This window comes from Macaca fascicularis, chromosome 14, assembly GCF_037993035.2.
Source record: "Macaca fascicularis isolate 582-1 chromosome 14, T2T-MFA8v1.1".
In the NCBI taxonomy this organism is placed as follows: domain Eukaryota; kingdom Metazoa; phylum Chordata; class Mammalia; order Primates; family Cercopithecidae; genus Macaca; species Macaca fascicularis.
In genome coordinates, this window is record NC_088388.1 from 825,920 (window position 1) to 846,792 (window position 20,873).

The window sequence follows — 20,873 nt, forward strand, 5'->3', positions numbered from 1 at the left end:
CTCTGCCTGCCTGGTTTAAGCAATTATCCTGCCTCAACCTCCCAGGTAGTTGGGACTACAGGCATGCACCACCATGCCCTTCTAATTTTTTATTTTTATTTTATTTATTTATTTATTTATTTATTTATTTATTTATTTGAGATGGAGTCTCGCTCTGTCACCCAGGCTGGAGTGCAGTGGCACGATCTCAGCTCACTGCAAGCTCCGCCTCCCCAGTTCACGCCATTCTCCTGCCTCAGCCTCCCGAATAGCTGGGACTATAGGTGCTCACCACCACGCCCAGCTAATTTTTTGTATTTTTAGTAGAGACTGGGTTTCACCATGTTGGCCAGGCTGGTCTTGAACTCCTGACCTCGTGATTCCCCTGCCTCGGCCTCCCGAAGTGCTGGGATTACAGGCATGAGCCACTGTGCCTGGCCTTGACTATACATCTTATGCAGGAGCTTAGGGGGCTGCCCCTCTGTTGGCCCAAGGGTCCCCTGAGCAGGTATCCCCCACCAGAGGCTGCTTGGGACAGACCTTGATGATGTCATCACCCTTCTGCCTAGTGAGGTGTCTGGCCTCCTTGGCCTTGGTCACCCCCAACTGCCCTTCTCCTTTGAGAGCAGGGGGCCCACTGATGTGGCTGCACCCCCACAGCCTCAGAGGATGGCCCTGAGAGCCTGTGAAGGTGCTGGCCCTGTGCAAGTTACACATTTCCAAGCCTTTGGCAGGAAGGGTCTCCTAAGGAGAGGCTGGGCAGGTTCAGTCCCTGAGTCCACTGAGCCCCTTTCTCTGCATTATGTCCAGGGATTTCTGGCTTTGTAACCATGTTTTAGGGGCCGCCCTGCCTGTAGCTTCCAGGAATTTGGCCCAGCAGCAGCCAGAGGGACCCTGGGCTGCCAGGCCGGCTCAGTTGATCCAGACACCGTGGGTGCCGCAAGGGACCCAGCTGTTGCCCGGGGCCTGTCTCTTGGCCCATCTTACACGTGTTCTGTGGGGTTTTGTTGACAGAAACTCAGCTTCCTGCCATTCACAGGTGCCCGGTCTTCCCCCTCAGGTACGATTGTGGGTGTGGATGTCTTGGGGCCTGACTCTCCCAGGATCGAGGGCTGAGCTGGGCGGGGGCTCTTGGGAAGTGGGACTTAGGGTCCCAGGTTATCGAATGTACCCCATGCCAGTTCTCTGTGCCCTGCACAGCACTCCAGCTCTCCCGCCAGACGTTTGGGGAGGCTGCACCTCCCACCCTCACGGCTGCTTTGCTGCTGTCTGGGCCCAGCTGTGAATGGCTTTGCATTCCCCCAGCTTTGCGGTGGTGAGAAAGATGTGCGGTCATGGCGGCTCCCACCCTCCCCACGATGAGCACTCAGGAGCCTGAGCTCATCCTCTCCTTCTTCAAGTGGGCTGGCTGTACCTGAAGCACCCACCCACCACAGAGTTCCAGAATGCACCCCTCATGCCTCCCACCCTTCCATGGCAGGGGACAGTAAGTTCTCACAGCCTTCCCTGAGCACGTCAGTCCTGGGGACCGTAGGTGCTCAGATGATCACGGGGGGCCACGGGGTCTGAGCATGCCACCTCACTGCCTGAACTCCCGTGAGTGCCCAGGGCCCAGCTGTACATGGAACAGGCTGCCAGCCCCTCTTCTGGAAGGGTCATTGTCTGCGACACACACCGGAGATGATGACAAGGAAACTGGGTCATTTGTAAAACGGACAGGTTCAGGTCTGGGTAGGACCCAGGGCATGGCCAGCTACCTCTGCAGGGGCTGTGTGTTGGGGAACCCTGCTGCAGTGAGACAGCACCTCCACACCTCAGCTCGGAGCCGCGGCCTGTTTCCCTTCATGATGCACACGTCGGGCTTGCATCTGCGGACCCTGGCTTCCCCACGGCTGTGGATGAAGGAAAGCGACTCGTCCCCACCTCTACCCTTGGGAACAGTACTGTGACCTCGAGTGGCTAAAATATGACAAACGTTCAAATAACTTAAAAAACGGCCTGGCGCGGTGACTCACACCTGTAATTCCAGCACTTTGGGAGGCTGAGGCGGGCGGATCACGAGGTCAGGAGATAGAGACCATCCTGGCCAACATGGTGAAACCCTGTCTCTGCTAAAAATACAAATAATTAGCCAGGTGTGGTGGTGCATGCCTGTAATCCCAGCTACTGAGAAGGCTGAGGCAAGAGAATCGCTTGAACCCGAGAGGCGGAGGTTGCAGTGAGCTGAGATCATGCCATTGCACTCCAGCCTGGGCAACAGAGCAAGACTCCGTCTTGAGAGAAAAAAAAAAAGAGAAAGAAACTGAGGCTGGGCACAGTGGCCTGTAATCTTAGCACTTTGGGAAGCCAAGGCGGGAGGCTTGCTTGAGCCCAGGAGTTCAAGACCAGCTTGGGCTGGTCTAGTGAGCCCCATCTCCACAAAAAATCAGACACCTAGCCAGGTGTGGTGGCATGCACCTGCAGTCCAGCACTTTGGGAGCCAAGGCAGGAGGATGGTTTGAGCCCAGAAGGTCGAGGCTGTAGTGATTCATGGTTGCACCACTGCACTCCAGCCCAGGAGACAAAGGGAGAGACCCTGTCCCTAAAATTAAACATAAATAGGCCGGGCGTGGTGGCTCACGCCTGTAATCCCAGCACTTTGGGAGGCGGAGACGAGCGGATCACAAGGTCAGTAGATCGAGACCCTCCTGGCTAACACAGTGAAACCCCGTCTCTACTAAAAATACCAAAAAATTAGCTGGGCGTAGTGGCAGGCACCTGTAGTCCCAGCTACTCGGGAGGCTGAGGCAGGAGAATGGCGTGAACCCGGGAGGCGGAGCTTGCAGTGAGCCAAGATCATGCCACTGCACTCCAGCCTGGGTGACAGAGCGAGACTCTGTCTCAAAAAAAAAAAAAAAAAGAAAAAATCAGAAAGAAAAATAAAATTAAACATAAATAAATAAATAAACAGGCCAGGGATAGTGGCTCACACCTGTAATCCCAGCACTTTGAGAGACACAGGCAGGCGGAATGCTGGGATTACAGGAGTTCAAGACCGGCTTGGGCACCATGGCGAAATGCCACCACTACAAAAAATAAAATAAAGAAAAAAGAAAATAAAAAAAAGAAAAAACTGTTTCCTAGCACTGCACACTCCTGAAGCTGGCCTCTCGCTAGCCGAGGAGTGGCAGTGGTCAGGGAGGTCCACACAGACTCAGGCCCAAGGCTGGGACTGGAGTAAATGATCTGGAGGGCTTGTGTGTCTGCAACAGCAACGGCGCTGGAAGGAGATGGGGATTCTTTTGCATGGGTCCCTCTGGGACCCCTCAACACTCTTGCGTGGACAGGAGGACGTCTGTGGGAGTCCCAGAGTTGGCACTGTGGAGGAGTCTTCCGAGTGGGCAGAGGGGGACGCCTGCCAGGCCCAAGCCCTCCTGTGGGCAGCCCCTGCAGCCCCCACATTGCCCTGCTCTGTGAGTGGCTGCTGGTGGGGGGGGCACAGTGGTCTGCTTGTCTCGGTCTTCGGCACTGCCACTGCCAATGGGAGCTCGGATTAGGCACGCCAGCCTCCTGGCGCCCAGAGCACACACTCTGCCCATGCGTGTTAGTGGACGGTCCTCGTGACTCTTGGGACTGTCCCGGAGAGCAGCCCAGGACCCCTCACATGGCACAAGACGCTCTTGTGTCCAGAATGGCCTTTATTTGTCGTCAGGGATAGGGGAGGGAAGCTTGTTAGTGGAAGGGAACAGCTGAAGGATGAATGGCCCCGGGACCACTTTCTCTGCCAGGAGGTAGCACTGGGAGGGGATGGGGACCCTGGAGGGGCGTACCCTCCTCCAGGAAGGCCTCTGCCGGGTCGGCTCCGTGACTCTGTCTTGGAAAGTGATGAACTTGTGCCCCCACCTCCTAGCCGGGCTCCACCAGGGCTAAGCTCTCATCTGGGGTTGTGCAAGTGAGCCAGGGTGGGGCAAAGGCCTGGCTGGTGGGTCTGGGCCAGTTCCAGGTATAGGGTCCAGATCCCCCCACTCCCGGAGGAGGGAACTTCCTCTTCAAAGCCATCTGGCTCTGGGAAGGACAGCGAGGCAGGGCCATCTGCTTCCGCACTCCCTGGGGTCTCTTCCTGGCCTAGGCCCAGAGCTGTGCAGCCTGGCCCAGAAGGTCCTCCCTCCCGCTGCGTCCACGGGGGGTCCCTAGGCCTCCAGCTCGCAGCGGTGCAGAGGGCCGGGGAGCAGAGGGGGCCCTGGCAACAGTGGCAAAAAGTCCTGGCGCCGTGGGACTGGATTCCACAGTGAGCTGCAGCCCTGGCCGCCATCACTGGGGTGGGGTGGGCGGTTGTTTCTCTGCAGGCCCAGGTGATGTGGTGGGGGCGCCTGGACTGCCACACAGACCCTGGGTTAGGTTGGGCACGGGGCCCGCCTGGCCCCCAGCTCGGGGACCGCAAGAGATGTGGCCCTGGCCGCTCAGGGCGGCAGAAGGGGCGGCTCAGTCCCAGTCTCAGGATACTGGGCTGGGGGAGGGTTTCCTCCCCAAAGGCTGTCCCGAGGCTGTGACCCCTTCGCCCAGAGCCCCGGCTTCCTCCTGGCGCCGCCCTCCCGGCCCTGGCCCACCCCGGACAAACAAGGCCCTGGCAGCGAAGCCCCTCCACCGCCCAGCGCTCACAGGTCGTTTATTCCAAGTAGGAAAACGGAGACCTGCTCGGGGCAATCTAGGGGGGCCGACGCCCAGGGCGAGGCTGCAGCGTGCGCCTGCGTGGTCGCCTCTTTTGCAGTGACCACCAACAATGAAGACGGCGGCTGTCCTGCTCACGCAAGTTCCCGCCCGGATCCACGCCCTTCCCGTGGGGGACGCGGGCGGCAGCGCCAACCCGGCGCGGCATCGGGACGCGAACCCGCGGCTCCAGCGGCTCCGTCCGTGGCGTCCGCCTGCAGGGGGCGCCCCCGCGCCTGCCTCGACCGGCTCGTCCCCGCGCCGCGGACGCGCGCGCGCTGTCTCACGCGACACCCGCCCCGGCCGCCGTCCGTCGCAGCTCGCGTGCGTGCGCGTGTGTGCTAGTGCGGGCGTCGTGCGTGCGCGCGCGCGGCGGCCCAGAAAGCGGCGCTGGGAGCCTGAGGCGGCGGTGGTTAGGCGGCTCCCCGGCGGCTTGTCCGCGGCGCTGAAGGCGACCGTGCTCCCCGCTTCCCGCTCCCAGCGCTTCTCCGCCCAGGCCCGCCAGCGGAGGCCGCTCCCGAGCGCCGGAAGATGCCAGCCGTGTCCAAGGGGGACGGGATGCGGGGCCTGGCCGTCTTCATCTCCGATATCCGCAACTGTGAGTGGCGGGGGCGGCGCGGGGCGCGGGGCGCGGGTCGCGGGTCGCGGGGCCGGGGCTGTGGCCGGGGCCGCAGGCGGCTACGGGGTCTGGGAGCGGAGGTCCGGGGTGGGGGCTCGAGGCGGGGGTGCAGGCTGCGATGCGGGCGGGGCCCGGGGCCTGAGGGTGCGGGCGGCGCTCGGGGTCTTGGGGTACCGGGTCTGGGAGTGCGCGCCAGGGTGCGGAGTGGGGGTCCAGAGTTTGGGGGTGCGGACTGCGCTCAGGGTCTTGGGGTATCGGGTCTGGAGGTGCGGGCCAGGATGCAGAGCGGGGCCCTGGGTCTGGGGTGCGGGGTAGGGGATCCAGGGTTTAGGGGTGCAGGGTCTGGGGGTTTAGGGTACGGTCCTTCATTCACATCTTCACTCCCGTTTGCTGGTCCGCGCGGGGGGCTGCGGCACCGCCAAGGGGGTTCCGGGCCAAGACGCCCCTCCCCAGTATGATGTCACCTCGGTCTTTCTAGTACTGGAGTGTTTAACCCAGCATTTTCCAAAACGGCGTGGATTTTAGCTCTGGGAGCAGAAATCTGGAAATCGGTGTCTTCCTAGGAAACAGCTTTGTGAGCTGGGTTCTGGCGGCTTATTATCCCCTGATTAGATCTCACCCACGACGATTGAAATGACTCATTCCCGGAGGGAATCTGGACACGAGCAGGCAGTCAGCAGTCGGGGTGTGGGATGGCCTGGCTGCCTGCTGCTCCAATCACAGACCTCGTTCTCAACCCCATGCGTGTCCCCTCGGGGTGGAAAAAATCCACACCAAACCGTGAAACAAGCCAGGAAGGCTTGGCCTGTTAGGAGGATGTGCAGGGTGGCGGGGTGGGTGCACCGGTCCACAAATTAATTTGACTTTGGTGTGCAGAACCTTCTCTTGAAACAAAGCCGATTTCCTGTCTGGTGTGTTCATTTTTTTCCTTGTTATCCAGCAAATAGTTGACTTCATGGTTTTTTGTTTTTGTTTTTTTTGAGACAGGGTCTTGCTCTGGCGCCCAGGCTGGAGCGCAGTAGTGCCATCACGGCCCACCCAGCCTCCCAGCTCAAGTGATCCTACCACCTCAGCCTCCAGAGTCGCTGGGACTACAAGCGTGCACCACCACCATTTTCGTGTTTTTTGTAGAGATGAGGGTCTCGTTGTGTTGCCCAGGCTGGTCTCGAACTCCTGAGCTCAAGTGATCCACCTACCTCGGGCCTCCCAAAGTGCTGGGTTTACTGGCGTGAGCCACTGCACCCTCATAATTTTTAGTGTATATTTTGAGGAATTTTTGTGATCTTCCCTTTGAATTCTCATCTCCTTAGACTGGGTGGAGGATCAGGAGGATGGTCATTCTCCCACACTCTGTGTAAGGATAGAAGTCCATCTAACCCTTCCCCTACTCTTTTTTTTTTTTGAGACAGAGTCTGGCTCTGCCGCCCAGGCTGGAGTGCAATGGCCGGATCTCAGCTCACTGCAAGCTCCGCCTCCCAGGTTCACGCCATTCTCCTGCCTCAGCCTCCCGAGTAGCTGGAACTACAGGCGCCCGCCACCTCGCCCGGCTAATGTTTTGTATTTTTAGTAGAGACGGGGTTTCACCGTGTTAGCCAGGATGGTCTCGATCTCCTGACCTCGTGATCCACCCGTCTCGGCCTCCCAAAGTGCTGGGATTACAGGCTTGAGCCACCGCGCCCGGCCAGCATAGAGCTGGGTGCAGTGGCTCACACCTGTAGTCCCAGCACTTTGGGAGACCAAGGCAGGTGGATCTTTTGAGCCCAGAAGTTTGAGACCAGCCTGGGCAATGTGGTGAGACCCTGTCTCTACAAAAACCATGAAAATTAGCCGGGCGTGTTGGTGTACACACCTATAGTCCCAGCTACTTGGGAGGCTGAGACAAGATCACTTGAGCCCAGGAGGTCAAGGTTGCAGTGAGCTGAGATCGTGCCACCGTACTCCAGCCTGGGTGACAGAGTGAGACCTTTGTCAAAAAAAAAAAAAAAAAAAAAGGCTTAGAAACACAGCCTCAGATCAGCACTTTTACGAGTAGCATTTTTTCTCTTGCTTTGTCACGTAATGAGACTAACATGCATTTTGTAAAACTAAGTGTGTGTATTATTTGTTAAGGGGACTCCTCGGGACAAAGGCTGAGCACTGTTAAGTTAGCTGCGATGTCTGTCCTTTCATTTTTGAGGAAAATTGTGTTAGGCAGGACGATGAGATTGGAAGGCATTTCCTTAGACAACAAGTCACCCGCTTGTTAGATATATTGTCTGTGCGAGGGCCTGCGTTTGACAGGATGGCGCCTACCACAGGGAGTGCAGTACAGCCGTCCTCCCTTACAGCCGTCCTCCCTTATTTGTGGTTTCACCTTCTGAGGTTTTAGTTACCTCTGGTCACCTGTGATCTGAAAATAGGTGAGCACAGTACAATAAGATATTTAAAGACACCACATTCATGTAACTTTTATTACAGGATATGATTACAGTTCTCTTTTATTATTGGCTGCTGCTAATCTCTTATTGTGCCTAATCTGTAAGTTAAACTTTTTCCTAGGTATGTGTGGGAAAAAAGCAGCTTGTATAGGATTTAGTGTTATATGAAGTTTCAGGCACCCACTGAGGGCCTTGGAACGTATTCCTGTGGATATGGGGAAACTGCTGTACTCTATAAATACTTGACTGTGTAGACCAGACTTTCTTCAACTCGGCAGAGCTGACATTTGGGGCTGGATCACCCTTTGTTGTGGGGGACTGTTGAGTACCTTGTAGGATGTTTATAGCAGCACCACATGCCTCCGTTGTGATAAGACAGATGTCCTCTTAGGGCTAAGTTGTCCTCCGTGGAGAACCACTCATGTATCCCGATGAATGAGACAGCCCCTCCCCTGAAGGAGCTAGCAGAAGGAGGGGCGCTTCGTCCTAGCTGGGGGAGCCAGGTCTCTTTAATACGGCCGCCTTCTCGGAATTCTTGTTGCGACGTTGCTGTTGGATGGCCTCTCATCAGCTGCAGTACTCACCGTTCTCCCTCTGGGCAGTGGCTTCAGCTTGTGGTGCTGTTTTTCACCCGTGCGGCTGCATCTCCCCCGCTGCCCTCTAGGGTGGGCTCTACAAGGTGGGCACCCTGTCTCGCTCATCACATTATGGCTCCTGCTCTCCTCATGGTGAGCGTCTGGCATGCGAGCTGTACCCAGTGAATGGGTAGATGAGCGAGCCAGAGAAGACCTCACAAGGAGGGTGATTCTTGGGCTGTTTTTGTCCAATGGGCAATTCAGGCAGGAGACCAAGGTATTTGAGGAATAGCAAATAATTAATGTATATATGTATTGAATTAATTAACGTGAGCTGGTGCCTGGAGATGGGATTGGAGGGCCAGCCAGGGTTTGAGCTCATCTGAACCTGAGCTCCATGTCCCAGGCAGAGAGGTCCCCGATTCCGCTTTCCCTGGCCAGCTCTGATTTTGTGTGCAGTTTTCCTCTCGTGAGGGTGAATGATAGTAGTCGTCGGGCCCTGTGGAAAGAGGACTCTAAGCTGACAGCCAAGGCTCTTGACCCTGACTCTGCCTCTTAGCAGCTGCATGAGTGGAGGCCACTGGCCATGGAGCCTCACTTTCCACAGTGGACAGTTGAAGGGGTGGATTTAGAGCTGAGATATCATTAAAGCTGCATGAGTGGAGGCCACTAGCCACAGAGCCTCAGTTTCCTCAGCTGACAGTTGAAGGGGTGGATTTTGAGCTGAAATATCATTAAAGCCTGTTTGAGCTCCAAATTTGCATCTTTCTGACTAGTTTCTTAAGTTTTCCTCCTTTAGCCTGGGCAATATAGTGAGACCCCTATCTTTACAAAAGAAAAAAAAGAATTAGCCAGGTGTGGTGGCACGCACCTGTGGTCTCAGCTACCCAGTGGACTGAGGTGAGAGCATTGTCTGAGCCCTGGAGGTTGAAGCTGCAGTGAGCTAGGATTGCGCCACTGCATTCCAGCCTGGGCAGCCTGAGCAACAGATTGAGAGACCCTGAGACCCTGCCTCAAAAAAAAGTTTTTCTCCTTCAAGACCCAGTGCCAGCCGGGCGCGGTGGCTCACACCTGTAATCCCAGCACTTTGGGAGGCTGAGGTGGGCGGATCACCTGAGGTCAGGAGTTCAAGACCAGCCTAGCCAACATGGTGAAACCCCTTTTCCACAAAAATGCAAACATTAGCTGGGTGTGGTGGTGGGCGCCTGTAGTCCCAGCTACCCGGGAGGCTGAGGCGGAAGAATCGCTTGAACCCGGGAGGTGGAGCTTGCAGTGAGCCAAGATCGTGCCGTTGCACTCCAGCCTGGGTGACAGAGCGAGACTCCGTTTCAAAAAAAAAAAAAGAAAAGCCCTGTGCCAAGTATCTGAGGGAGTGGACAGGGAGCACGTGGACACATGAGCTAAGGATGCTGTATTTTCACTTTGAGTAACCCACTCCCAGCAGACTGGCTTGGGGCGTTACTCCTCTTAGCAGAGGCAGCAATGAACATGCTCCAGGATTTGAAAAGGGGCCTCGTGCCAAGCTCTGCCCCTCAAAGTTGTAGCTTTTGTGGCTCAGGTAGTGAACTAACTTAATATCTCCTAAAATTAACTTCATCCGAATTTCTGATTGACTTCAACCCAGCGACCACTGCATTTTCTCAGTATGAGTTCAGCGTGTGAAAGTTAATAAACTCTGTCTTTTTTTAAAAATTGGCATTAAAAAATCCTAGTCCTTTTATTTAGTCCAAGTTTTAGAATCTTTAGTTTGAAATAATTACAGCTTTACAGGAAGTTGCAGAAAATGGACAGGGAGATCCCTGGCATTCTTCACTCTACCTTTCTTTCTTTTTTTTTTTTTTTTTTGGAACAGAGTCTTGCTCTGTTGCCCAGGCTGGGGTGCAGTGGCATGATCTCAGCAGCTCACTGCAACCTCTGTCTCCTGGGTTCAAGTGATTCTCCTGCCTCAGCCTTTTGAGTAGCTGGGATTACAGGCGAACACCAACACACCTGGCTAAATTTTGTATTTTTAGTAGAGATTGAGTTTCACCATGTTGGTCAGGCTGGTCTTGAACTCCTGACCTTATGATCCGCCCACCTTGGCTTCCCAAAGTGCTGGGATTATAGGCGTGAGCCACTGTGCCTGGCGCCCTACCTTTCTTAATGTGGACATCTTGCATAACTACAGGACATTTTCAACACCAGGACACGGACGCTGGTACACGCCACCAGGCTTATTCAGATTTCATTAGATCTACGTGCACGTGTGTGTGTATGTGGTTCTATACAGTTTTAGCACCTGTAGCTTTGTGTGACTCCCTGTCTCACTCAAGATACAGAACTGTACCATCATCACAAAGCTACCCTTTATAGCCACACTCCTGAGACTAATCTGTTCTCCATCTCTGTAATTTTGTGATCTCAAGGATGTCATATAAATGGAATCACATCATACGTGATCTTTTGAGATTGGCTTTTTCTGTCAGTGCAGTCCCATCGAGGTCCATTCAGGCTGGTGCATTGATTGGCATTGTATTTGAGCAGAAGATACCAAGAAAACAAAATAACTGCTGAAATTGGGAAAACAAGACAATTTTTATTTGCTATTTATTCAGTTATTTTGGAACTTTCGTTTGTTTTTTCACAAATGACATATCTGCAGAGGAGAGTCGTATCTGGCTTAGTTAATGCATGTCTTTATGCATTGCTGTTGACATGCTGACACTAGAATGTTGTTGGAGAGACACAACGCTGCTGAAATGTTGTCAGGCTCTGAGAATTGACTGCCAAACAGTCAGGACTGCGAGGAAAGGGAAGAAGTGATAATCCTTGTGAGCCCGGTCAGTTTGCCAGGAACACAACTTCAGGCAGGAAATGACCGTTTTTATTTCCCTGCATGTGGTGCTGGTGTGGTGCAAGTGCTTGGAGCCGTTTTCTTTAATCCACCCAGGTCCTCACATGAAGGGGAAACAGATGGAGAGATGTTATTAGCAAGATGGCAAAAATGAATTTCCATGCTCTTGAAGAAAGTGGTGCAGTTTTGCTGCAGGTTTCACGATAAATTAGAATAATTATCAGTGCACTGCTCACTGTGGTTGGCATAAAACTCGGTCCCTTCCGTTTCTTGTTCTTTTTTTTCTTTTTTTTTGAGACAGAGTCTCGTTCTGTCACCCAGGCTGGAGTGCAGCCTCCGCCTCCCGGGTTCAAGTGATTCTTGTGCCTCAGCCTCCCGAGTAGCTGGGACTACAGGTGCCTGCCACCACACCCAGCTAATTTTTGTGGAGACGTGGTTTCACCAAGTTGATCAGGCTGGTCTCAAACTCCTGACCTCAAGTGATCCGCCTGCCTCGACCTCCCAAAGTGCTGGGATTACAGGCGTGAGCCACTGTGCCCAGCCATTTCTGTTAACTTTCTTGAAATTAGATACCTTTGAATTGTGTTTCAGCGTGACTAAAGTTAAAAAGATTTTATTTGTTCATGGAATTCCAGTTATGGAGTCATAAATTAGATATGGAGAAACTGAACACTAAATTTTAAACTCTGCTTAAACTTCAGTGTAAAAAACATAAAGTTGTACTGATTTTCGTGCATGGGCGTGAAGATCAGAATCAGAGTTGGTCAGTCTGCTTTTGCATTTCTTAAATAACCTTCACAGTTAAAAGCTCATTTTGTCCTTTTGACTGTACATTCCTAAAAAGCGCTGACTTTTAGAAAAGAATGCTCTTCTTGCATGTCTTCTTTTGCATGCTTCTGCATAATTTGTGTTCCTTAGAAACCAGTGTAGGAAGTGTGTCATGGTGGCTGTGGAGAGGAGGAAGGAAGTCTTTGCTCATGTTGGATTTTCCTCGCCAAGGTTGGTGGTCACTGCTTCTGGGACATCCTGGTTCTCTTCGCAGTGTTTCCAATCTGGCTGCTCTGAAGGTCGGGATCACTTTCTTTTATGACGAGTTGAAGTGTCCTGGTGATGAACATACTTTGTGCCAGATACTTACTATTACTTCTCTTTCCTCTTAAAATGACTTACACTCAGTTACTTTTGGTAGCAATCTGTGTCAGGGTTTTGTAGTCGAAGAGTTCCTGGAAAGGCTGTCATTGAAGGATTAAATGGCGTTTCCGTGGCTCTTAAAAAAATCAAATAGGCCGGGTGCTGTGGCTCACGCTTGTAATCGCAGCACTTCGGGAGGCCGAGGCGGTTGGATCTCCTGAGGTCAGGAGTTTCAGACCAGCCTGAGCAACACGGAAAAACACATCTCTACTAAAAATACAAAATCAGCCGGGTGTGGTGGCGCATGCCTGTAATCCCGGCTACCTGGGAGGCTGAGGCAGGAGAATCGCTTGAATCTGGGAGGTGGAGGTTGCAGTGAGCCAAGATTGTGCCACTGCACTATAGCTAGGTGACAAAGTAAGACTCTGTCTGAAAAACAAAAAACAAACAAAACCCCAGAAATGAACAGTTTTTACCAGGCCACATGATGTCTCAGATTATAAGACCACATTTGCTGATTCTGGCAGCATGTTCCTTCTTCAGAACCTTCCTGACTTTGGCTTGAAAGTTGAGCTGGTTGAAACGTCTTGAAAAGCAGTACGTGCAGTTTTGTCACGAGAGAATTTCTGGGTGGGCGGGATAGGTTGAGGTGGGTGTTCCCATGTAGAAGTGGGTCTGGGCAAGACGCACAGAAGAAATAACATGTGAGTAGGAAGCAGCCCTGTTGTAAAATAGTGCCCTGGAGACTTGAATTGGGAAGAGGACCAAGAAGAGTGTGAGGCAGTGAGATGCCCAGCACCAGGGCGGGAGAGGCGAGTTCCAGTGACTTGTGGGCACCTCAGGAGCGGGGATGACCCGAGAGACACAGGGAGCTTGGAACCACCCTTCTGCATTCAGACATCACTTCTGCCATCTTTGCACGCTTTTTCCTGAAACATTGTTGGCGGAGGGGAACTTGTATCTTCTGTTCAGTTGATTCTTGATTTTAAACATCTGTTGCCTTTTGGCGCCAGCATTTACCCGGTGATTGGAGTGTGGGAATGGTTGGGGGTATCAGGGCTTCTGCAGGCTGGGAAGGTGGCAGAAGCACAGGGTACAGGGGTGGGCTGAGGGGCTGGTAGGTGCTGCAGGATTTTAGGAGGGGTGCTGTGCCCACAGCTGCCGTGTGTCCCCAAGTCCTGACTTCCCTGCTAGGTTCTTTCTGCCCCGTGTAGCTCCCTTAGCCCCGCCACCCCATACCTCAGGGGACTCCAGGTCCAGCGGCAGACCTCCTTAGGAACAACACTTCTAGCCGGGGAGGGGAGGTTTGGGTCAGATCCTGATTCTGCTCTCCTTTGTTTTCCACTTTTAAATTTTTTATATTTATTTTTGTTTTTAAAATTTAGAGACAGGGTCTCACTATGTTACCCAGGATGGTCTTGAACTCTGTGGCTCAAGTGATCCTCCCCCGTCAGCCTCCCAGAGTGCTGGGATTTATAGGTGTAAGCCACCACGCCCCGCCCTTTCCCACCTTTTCAAATTGCAGCCCTGTCAAGAGCCTGGAGTCTTTGTCTTTGCCTGAAATCCAGACTCCGAGTTGTGATGGTTTTGTGTTCATCTCTGTTTTTTTTTTGAGACGGAGTCTCGCTCTGTCGCCCAGGCTGGAGTGCAGTGGCCGGATCTCAGCTCACTGCAAGCTCCGCCTCCTGAGTTTACGCCCTTCTCCTGCCTCAGCCTCTGAGTAGCTGGGATTACAGGCGCCCGCCACCTCGCCCGGCTAGTTTTTTGTATTTTTTAGTAGAAACGGGGTTTCACCGGGTTAGCCAGGATGGTCTCCATCTCCTGACCTTGTGATCCACCTGTCTCGGCCTCCCAAAGTGCTGGGATTACAGGCTTGAGCCACCATGCCCGGCTTGCGTTCATCTCTGTGCTTGACTTCAAGACACTCCCATTTACCTTTCTTCTCAGCCACCCTAAGCTTTGGTGTCTGTCTGCGGGTTTGCTTAAAAGTATAGAGACCAGGCCGGGCGTGGTGGCTCAAGCCTGTAATCCCAGCACTTTGGGAGGCCGAGGCCGGCGGATACTGAGGTCAAGAGATTGAGACCATCCTGGCTAACACAGTGAAACCCCGTCTCTACTGAAAATACAAAAAAAATTAGCCAGGTGTGGTGGCGGGCGAGTAGCTAGTCCCAGCTGCTCGGGAGGCTGAGGCAGGAGAATGGTGTAAACCCGGGAGGCAGAGCTTGAAGTGAGTGGAGATCGCACCACTGCACTCCAGCCTGGGCGACAGAGCGAGACTCCATCTCAAAAAAAAAAAAGTAAATAAATAAAAAGTATAGAGACCAACAGCCAACATGTGTTGCCTGGCTTTTGTTTTGCATTGTGGGGTATTTTTCTTACCTTTAAAATCCCTCTGATGGCAGCACAAGGGTGTAATGCGGATTACTTAACGTATGTAAAGAACTTTGAGCTCCTTGGGGCAGGCGGCACTGTGTTAGGATTTGTGTTTTGCTTTTTCTGTGGACTGCCTTCATGTTTCATGTAACGTAGCTTAAATAGCAAGTACATCTTTTTTTTTGGAGACGGAATGTCGTTCTCTCACCCAGGCTGGAGTACAGTGACATGATCTTGGCTAACTGCAGCCTCTGTCTCCTGGGTTCAGGCATTTCTCCAGCCTCAGCCTCTGGAGTAGCTGGGATTACAGGAGTGCACCACCACGGCTAGGCGCGGTGGCTCACGCCTGTAATCCTAGCACTTTGGGAGGCCGAGGTGGACGGATCACGAGGTCAGGAGTTTGAGACCAGCCTGGCCAATATGGTGAAACCCTGTCTCTACTAAAAATACAAAAATTCCCCGAGTGTGATGGCGGGTACCTGTAGTCCCAGCTACTTGGGAGAATCGCTGGAACCTGGGAGGTGGAGGTTGCAGTGAGCCAAGATTGCACCATTGCACTCCAGCCTGGCAACAGAGCAAGACTCTGTCTCAAAAAAAAAAAAAAAAAAAAAAGAATATAGTTTAAGAAGTTAATTATAAAACATTGTCCCTTCCTTGCCCACATTTCTTTTTTTTTTTTTTGAGATGGAGTCTCGCTCTGTCACCCAGGCTGGAGTGCAGTGGCGCGATCTCTGCTCACTGCAAGCTCCGCCTCCCGGGTTCATGCCATTCTCCTGCCTCAGCCTCCTGAGAAGCTGGGACCACAGGCGCCCGCCACCATGCCTGGCTAAGTTTTTTTTGTATTTTTAGTAGAGATGGGGTTTCACCGTGTTTACCAGGATGATCTCGATCTCCTGACCTCGTGATCTGCCCGCCTCGGCATCCCAAAGTGTTGGGATTACAGGCGTGAGCCACGGCGCCCAGCCGCCTTGCCCACATTTCTAAACCCGAGTCAATTATTTTCATTTTATAGCTGTTTATTCTTAAAAATTTACTTTAAAAATGATTGCTTGTTAAGTCTAAATTGCGTGTTCCTACTATTTATGGGGGTTCTTTCCCCCATTTAGTCATTACTTACCTTTTTTGAGACGGAGTTTCGCTCTTGTCACCCAGGCTGGAGTGCAGTGGTGGGATCTCAGGTCACTGCAACCTCTGCCTCTTAGGTTCAAGGGATTCTCCTGCCTCAGCCTCCTGAGTAGCTGGGCTTAATATAGGCGCCTGCCACCACTCCTGGCTACTTTTTTGTATTTTTAGTAGAGACGGGGTTTCACCATGTTGACCAGGCTGGTCTTGAACCCCTGACCTCAAGCGATCTGCCTGCCTCGGCCTCCCAAAGTGCTGGGATTACAGGCATGAGCCACTGTGCCTGGCCTATTTATTGATGCCTTACTATAGAAGATGAGTCTTTTAACTCTTACTCAAGAGTCTCTTCTCCTGTACTCGTATATGTGTAATATTTTACTTGATTGATGTCTGAAAATACTGTTCTCAGCCGAGAATACCAGTTCAACTTTTGGTTCAATTTTTAATTTTTTTTTTTTTTTTTTTTTTTGAGACGGAGTCTCGCTCTGTCACCCAGGCTGGAGTGCAGTGGCCGGATCTCAGCTCACTGCAAGCTCCGCCTCCCGGGTTCCCGCCATTCTCCTGCCTCAGCCTCCCGAGCAGCTGGGACCACAGGCGCCGCCACCTCGCCCGGCTAATTTTTTTTTTGTGTTTTTAGTAGAGACGGGGTTTCGCCGTGTTAGCCAGGATGGTCTCAATCTCCTGACCTAGTGATCCGCCCGTCTCGGCCTCCCAAAGTGCTGGGATTACAGGCTTGAGCCACCGCGCCCGGCCTCAATTTTTAATTTTTTAAAGAGTTAACCATTGCCTTTTGTTTTGCTTACCTTTTTTTTTGAGACAGAGTCTCGCTCTGTCACCCAGGCTGGAGTGCAGTGGCCCAATCGCGGCTCACTGTAACCTCTGCCTCCCGGGTTCAAGCGATTCTCCTGCCTCAGCCTCCTGAGTAACTGGAACTACAGGCGTGTGCCACCTGCCCAGCTAATTTTTGTGTTTTTTTGTAGAGATGGGGTTTTGCCATGTTGACCAGGCTGGTCTTGAACTCCTAACCTTAAGTGATCCTCCCGCCTTGGCTTCCCAGTGTGCTGGGATTATAGCCATGAGCCACTGCGCCGGCCAGTGTCTGAAATTTTAAGACGATCTGCCCAAGTGTGGCATTTGGTGGCCTTATTCAGTCTAGAAACTCATGTCTTTTGGGCTAGTGGAAAATATTCTTGTTATATTTCCTTGCTAACCTCTTCTGTTTCATTTCACTTTCTGTTTTCTCAGTATTTCTCTGTGATAGTTGAAATTATACCTCTTAGTGTAGATTTTCCTGCCTTTCTGTCTCTCGTGTTCTGTTTCCATGACTCTCAAGTTTGTCCCGTAGCCCTTCTTTTGCATTTTTAATTCCTGCTGTCACTTTTATAGCTTGAGAGCTTTCTTATGACCCAAGTGCCCCTTTTTTGGTGGCATCTGTTTCTTCAAGCTGTGTTTTATCTCGTCTGTGCAAAGGTGTTTCCTTTGACATTTCCTTCTGTGCATTGTCTCGTTGCTTTGAATGCCTTTTGTGTAGGTTTGTTTAGTCTCTGGCCCGTGCGGTGAGGTTCTGAGCTCTCACTTTGTGCTTGGTGGCCAGTGGCTGTCCACTCATGTTTACTGGTACCTGCTCACCTGAAGGGCTTTGGCAGCAGCCTTCGCTGCAGGGTGAGGTCTGAGGGGAGCCTGAATGCTAGTTCAGTTCTTCCAGAGGACTCACGACTCTCTTCTCTTGCTTGGTGAGCAGGTGGGTGTTGTGAGTCCGGCTGCCATTATTCTGGGATGGGGTATCTCACCCTCGGGGAGCCTGTCACTGCGCTGTGCTGCTCTCACGGGACCCCTTGCTCCACACTTAGTGGAGCTCAGAGCTTCTGTGTTCTCACCTTTCCAGCTTGTCTTTTGCTGAGATGGAGGCCGAGGGGCCTGCGTGGCCACAGGGTCTCATGGAAGGCATCTGCTGCTCCCTGTACAGACTTGAGGCCCATCCTCCTGACATCGGTCTCCTGAGGTTCCTTTCATTCCCAAGCCTTTTCAGGTTCTCTGTTGGAGACGGTTTGCTTCTTACTTGTCTTCCCTCCTGCAGGTAGCTGGAGTGCAGCTTGCTATCCGTGGCTGAGTCAGTTACTGCTTGACCATTGCTTAGCAGTGTCCAGGATTGTGATAACTGTATTGTTATCTATCTATCTATAACTCTATTGTGATAACTTTATCAGTCCTTGATGACTGATTGTTTCTACACACATGCCCCTGCCCCCATTTATGACTTGTGATATACTCTTGGTTTATCACTGCCTGAGAGAAGGCCTTGGGGAGGAATAATTTGACTTTATGTAATTTTTATTTTTTTTAGAGATGGGGTCTTATTATGTTGCCCAGGCTGGTCCTGGACTCCTGGCCTCAAGTGATTCTCTTGCCTCAGCCTCCCAAAGTGCTGAGGTTACAGGCATGAGTCACTGCATGTGGCCGCTTTCTTACTCTTTTTTTTTTTTTTTGAGATGGAGTCTCACTCTATTGCCCAGGCTGGAGTGCAGTGGCGTGATTTTGGCTCACTGCAACCTCTGCCTCCCGGGTTCAAGTGATTCTCCCACCTCAGCCTCCTGAGTAGCTGGGACTACAGGCGTGTACCACCACGCCCGGCTAATTTTTGTATTTTTAGTAGACGTGGGGTTTTGCCATGTGGCTAGGCTGGTGTTGAACTCCTGACTTCAAGTGATCTGCCTACCTTGGCCTCCCAAAGTGGTGGGATTACAGGCATGAGCCACCGTGCCCGGCCTCTCATGCTTATTGAAGTAATAATACCTGACTTTTAATCAAATTTGGGCAGGTGGTTCTGAGAGCTTGTGTGGCATGTATTTCTAAGTGGAATTTTAAATAGAATTTAAAATTCTATTCATTTAAATAGAATGGTGACTCGGCATTTATTCCTTATCTGAAGTAAGCAAGTAGGAAGGACCTTGTTCCCTGTTCAAGGGAATGAACAGTGCAGTGTATTCTTTGCAAACCTACATATGGTATTAGTCTGTAGTGCTCTGAAACCCAGAAATCAAAGGAAAAGCATGGGGCCTTTGACCGACTGACCTTTGTTTCTTGATATAGAATATAGTAAATGGAAATTTCTCTCAGTAGTTTAGTCAGTAGATTCCGTCATTTCTCTCAGTAGTTTAGTCGTAAATTCCGTCATTTCTCTCAGTAGTTTAGTCGGTAGATTCCGTCGTTTCTCTCGGTAGTTTAGTCTGTAGATTCCGTCATTTCTCTCAGTAGTTTAGTCTGTAGATTCCGTCATTTCTCTCAGTAGTTTAGTCGGTAGATTCCGTCGTTTCTCTCAGTAGTTTAGTTGGTAGATTCCGTCGTTTCTCTCAGTAGTTTAGTCGGTAGATTCCGTCGTTTCTCTCAGTAGTTGAGTCTGTAGATTCCGTCGTTTCTCTCAGTAGTTTAGTCGGTAGATTGTGTCATTTCTCTCAGTAGTTTAGTCATAGATTCCGTCATTTCTCTCAGTAGTTTAGTCGTAAATTCTGTCATTTCTCTCAGTAGTTTAGTCGGTAGATTCCGTCGTTTCTCTCGGTAGTTTAGTCGGTAGATTCCGTCGTTTCTCTCGGTAGTTTAGTCTGTAGATTCCGTCGTTTCTCTCGGTAGTTTAGTCTGTAGATTCCGTCGTTTCTCTCGGTAGTTTGGTCTGTAGATTCCGTCGTTTCTCTCGGTAGTTTGGTCTGTAGATTCCGTCGTTTCTCTCGGTAGTTTGGTCTGTAGATTCCGTCGTTTCTCTCGGTAGTTTAGTCTGTAGATTCCGTCGTTTCTCTCGGTAGTTTAGTCTGTAGATTCCGTCGTTTCTCTCGGTAGTTTAGTCGGTAGATTGTGTCATTTCTCTCGGTAGTTTAGTCTGTAGATTGTGTCATTTCTCTCGGTAGTTTAGTCGTAGATTCCGTCGTTTCTCTCAGTAGTTTAGTCGTAGATTCCGTCGTTTCTCTCAGTAGTTTAGTCGTAGATTCCGTCGTTTCTCTCAGTAGTTTAGTCGTAAATTCCGTCATTTCCCTCAGTAGTTTAGTTGGTAGATTCCGTCGTTTCTCTCGGTAGTTTAGTCAGTAGATTGTGTTGTTTCTCTTGGTAGTTTAGTCGGTAGATTGTGTCATTTCTCTCAGTAGTTTAGTTGGTAGATTCTGTCGTTTCTCTCAGTAGTTTAGTCTGTAGATTGTGTCATTTCTCTCAGTAGTTTAGTTGGTAGATTCTGTCGTTTCTCTCAGTAGTTTAGTCAGTAGATTCTGTCATTGGTAATGATGGGTCAGTCCAGTGGAGTTTGAATACTTGACTTTTCCAAGAGATTTGTTTAAACCCTGAACTGAAATGTTTTTTCTTATGTGTTTTTTGATGGCTTTAAAAAAGAATTTCAGCCTTTACTTTAGATTCCAGGGTACATGTGCAGATTTGTTATGTGGTCATATTGTGTGACGCCGAGGCAGTTTATCATGGTGGATGATAAAAGGAGACTCCCTTAGGTTGGGTGTTCCTGAAAGACCTCTCTGTGAAAGTGACATTTCAGCTGGGTCCTGAAGCTGCCTGGGACCAGCCTTGTCCCAGCCTGGAGGGGAGAAGGGCTTGAGGTGGTGGAGATCTTGTTGTATTTCAGGATCTGAGAGGCTGTACCGTCGGAACTCAGTGAGCAAGGAGAGGAGCTGGTATAAGCCGGATTGCTGGGGGAGGCCAGAACGTGCTGGGCCTTGAAGGCTCTGGCATGAGTCTGATTTTTATCCTAGGTGCCTTGTAGGAAGCTGCCGAAGGAAAGCGAGTGAGTGACAGGTCTGATGTAATTATATGAGACTATTACGCTGTAGCAGGACAAGCCACAGACAAAACCCCTCAGACACCCAGTTAAAGAAGGAAGGGCTTTATTCATCCGGCAGCTTTGGCAAGACTCGCGTCTTCCAACAACTGAGCTCCCCGAGTGAGCATTTCCTGTCCCTTTTAAGGGCTCACAACTTTAAGGGGGTGCGTGTGAGAGGGCCGTGATCGATTGCATGAGCAGGGGGTACGTGACTGGGGGCTGCATGCACTGGTAATTAGAACGGAACAGAACAGGATAGGGATTTTCACAGTGCTTTTCTATACAATGTCTGTAATCTATAGATAACATAACCGATTAGGTTGGGGTG

At 51.4% G+C, this 20,873-nt stretch overlaps 1 protein-coding gene across 4 annotated transcripts in view; it reads left to right on the forward strand.

The window, feature by feature from the left end:
* The first annotated feature begins 5,044 nt into the window (after nucleotides 1-5,044).
* Nucleotides 5,045-20,873, forward strand: part of AP2A2 (adaptor related protein complex 2 subunit alpha 2) — an 87,770-nt gene continuing 71,941 nt past the window's right edge. For all 4 annotated transcript variants that reach the window (XR_012422883.1, XR_012422884.1, XM_045372414.3 and 1 more), the window contains exon 1: nucleotides 5,045-5,263. Coding sequence is in view for 2 of the 4 variants with exons in the window: in XM_045372414.3 (XP_045228349.1) it covers nucleotides 5,197-5,263 (67 nt within the window). In the remaining 2 variants the exon portion in view is untranslated. The remainder of the gene's footprint in view (nucleotides 5,264-20,873) is intronic.